The sequence below is a fragment of the Acanthisitta chloris genome, unplaced genomic scaffold, assembly GCF_000695815.1.
Source record: "Acanthisitta chloris isolate BGI_N310 unplaced genomic scaffold, ASM69581v1 scaffold12267, whole genome shotgun sequence".
Lineage (NCBI taxonomy): Eukaryota > Metazoa > Chordata > Aves > Passeriformes > Acanthisittidae > Acanthisitta > Acanthisitta chloris.
The window spans coordinates 117,198-119,668 of NW_008683239.1; the positions used below are offsets into that span (position 1 = coordinate 117,198).

The 2,471-nt window shown below is 36.5% G+C and overlaps 1 protein-coding gene across 1 annotated transcript in view; it reads right to left on the reverse strand.

The window, feature by feature from the left end:
* Positions 1 to 200: 200 nt before the first annotated feature.
* The window catches only part of LOC103806176 (3-hydroxyisobutyrate dehydrogenase, mitochondrial-like), a 14,476-nt gene continuing 12,205 nt past the window's right edge, over positions 201 to 2,471 (reverse strand). Inside the window, exon 3 of the mRNA XM_009078856.1 lies at positions 201 to 1,182. Coding sequence (XP_009077104.1) covers positions 1,024 to 1,182 — 159 coding nt within the window. The 3' untranslated portion in view covers positions 201 to 1,023. The remainder of the gene's footprint in view (positions 1,183 to 2,471) is intronic.

The window sequence follows — 2,471 nt, forward strand, 5'->3', positions numbered from 1 at the left end:
CAAGACCAGGGAGGTGGTGAAGGGTTAAGGCATTTGTAAATATATTACCATCTGCATTTCACAAGAGCTCTGGAAAAGCTTGGTTTTGCAAGACAGCCTGTAGAAAACCAAGCAAACTAAGACCATGTAGTACAAGCTTTTGATTAATACTGTGTGTACAAGAGTGCAGCAAAACAAAAAGCAAATAATCATACAGAAAGTATTTACCGGTATAGATTTTATTTCTTTTCAAAATAATGGGGTTGGTTTAGATTTAAAATACTTTAGGAATTAACTAAAACAAATGTATACTTTGTTAGAACTTCTGTAAGTGGCGATTTGGAGTTCTGAAAATGTGTGACAGAATACAAGAAAATATAAAATTGGGTTAGCAAAATACAATAACAGAGCTTTACAAGAGGGACACACATTCTATATTATTTTAACTAAGCCTATCAGGTAAACATGCTGTAACAGCTTTCCACTTAGAACGTGTGCCTACAAACTTAATCTGCAACCTGAATCCCAGGAAAAATTCACTTCTGATCAACTCAAGGCTTGCAGGTCCAAGGAAAAAAAAATTCAACTCAAGCTGTGCTTCTTCATTGAACAAATATTCCCTTTTTCCATAAGTATTCATTTTAATAGATCACTATATATCATAAAATTGCACTAAAACATTCTCTTATTATTCATGATTCACCTAAGTTTGTAGCCATAATGTAAGTTACTTTATATTTAGTTTAGTGTTTCATAAAAAAAATACTTCTTTATTGCATCTAGTGAAAAAAAAGCTTTGATGGTTCTTAAAAAAAAAGGAAAAAGGACTTGCTGTTGGCTAATTGCCAAACAATCTCTTCCTGTGGCTTGCTTTTTCAAGGATTATGAAGAAACTCTGGAGTTCATTGTGATCTAGACAACCAAGGATGATTAGTCTGTATGGGAGCAGGATGCACAGTATTTGCTTAAACTCACAAACCTCTCAAATGAGCTAGAAGGATAAAAAAATGTGGTTTGTTATTGTGTCCATTTCCAAAGGTCAGCTCACAAGTTTTCCTCCTCACGTAAAAACTGGAACACAGCTGAGAAGTCTTTCAGGGCATAGCCTTTGGCACACATCATCCTGTAGATCTGATGTGCCTGGGATCCCAAAGGAACCGGTGTCTTTGTATTGGTGGCAGAAATCTGGGCTAAGCCAAGATCCTGTAGGGAGTGAGAAGAGGGAGGAAGAGTGGAGGGAGGAAGAATGGAAGGAAAGAAAAGGAAAAAGTCAGGGGAGAAACAACAAGGATATAAATAGCCATGTATATATTATATGTTATTTGGCTTCCACTGTGACAAGAACTCTACTGCCAACAAATACAATACTTCAGCCTTAAAACTTCAGTCCTGGAAGAAGTGAGTCTTGTTTAATTTTTACTTTTTAAAACAGTAATTCGATGTTATTCAACAGAAAAACCTCAAACTTTGCCAGGCAGACAACCTCCTTAAGAACAGAAAGAATTTTCAGATTCTAGATCACTATACAACCAGGTAACAAGACTCATACTCTTTTTCCTCACTGTGCTACGCTATCTCCAAAAAGAAAATTTCCCTGGATATTCACTTAAGCATTTCATGTAGGTTCCAATAGCATCGTTTTCTTGTTCGGGCAAGATGACTTCTTTGTTTCTACAAACAGGTTAAAAATCAAGCAGAAGGAATTTGAATAACAAGAAAATTGAAGCCATTTTAGCATACACACATTTACTATAATGTGACCAGTTAACAGCAAAATGAGAAGCATAGGCCACTTTGTGAATATGAATGGTTTGCAGCCCAACTGGAAGGATGTATTACAAAATTCCTTAGGGGACAGTCCTGGGTCTGCTACAACTCAAAGTTTTCTTAAATGACTTTTTCTTAAATTACTTTCTCTAATAAAGAGATACAGAGAAAAATTTCACTGCATTTTTAAACACTAAATTTGGGTCAAAAAAAAAGGTGATGTTCAAAGAGGGTGAATTTGAAACCTGTCCTCCAAGAGTCCTTGGTCAACTACATAATCAGAAATAAATAGGACAGTACCCAAAGACAAGTACCAGGTACTATGACTAACCACAGACAGCCAGAAATAGTCAGATGCATGCATGCTGGACAGAAATGACAAGCTAGGCTGGAGGATGTCTCGAGTTCTAAGCTGAGTCAGACACGAAACCAAACAAAGAGCTAACAAGGGCCTGGATATATAAGTAGATCTCTTGTCTAAGTAGGAAAGTAATACCTGCACTCAAGGTTGCCTTTATAAGGTCTTGTTAATTAAATCAATTTTTCTGGTCCATATGCTTCAAGAAAGTTGCAAGAGGACCTCTCAAGCATTACTAGAAGTGCCTAGATTTCCTGTGCATCCAGAGCTATGGTGGTTGATAGAATATGCTGTGCATTTGGGTTTTTTTTTTTTTTTTTAGATTGGAAAGAACCTTAGAGACCATCTAGTTCCAAGACCCTGAGAC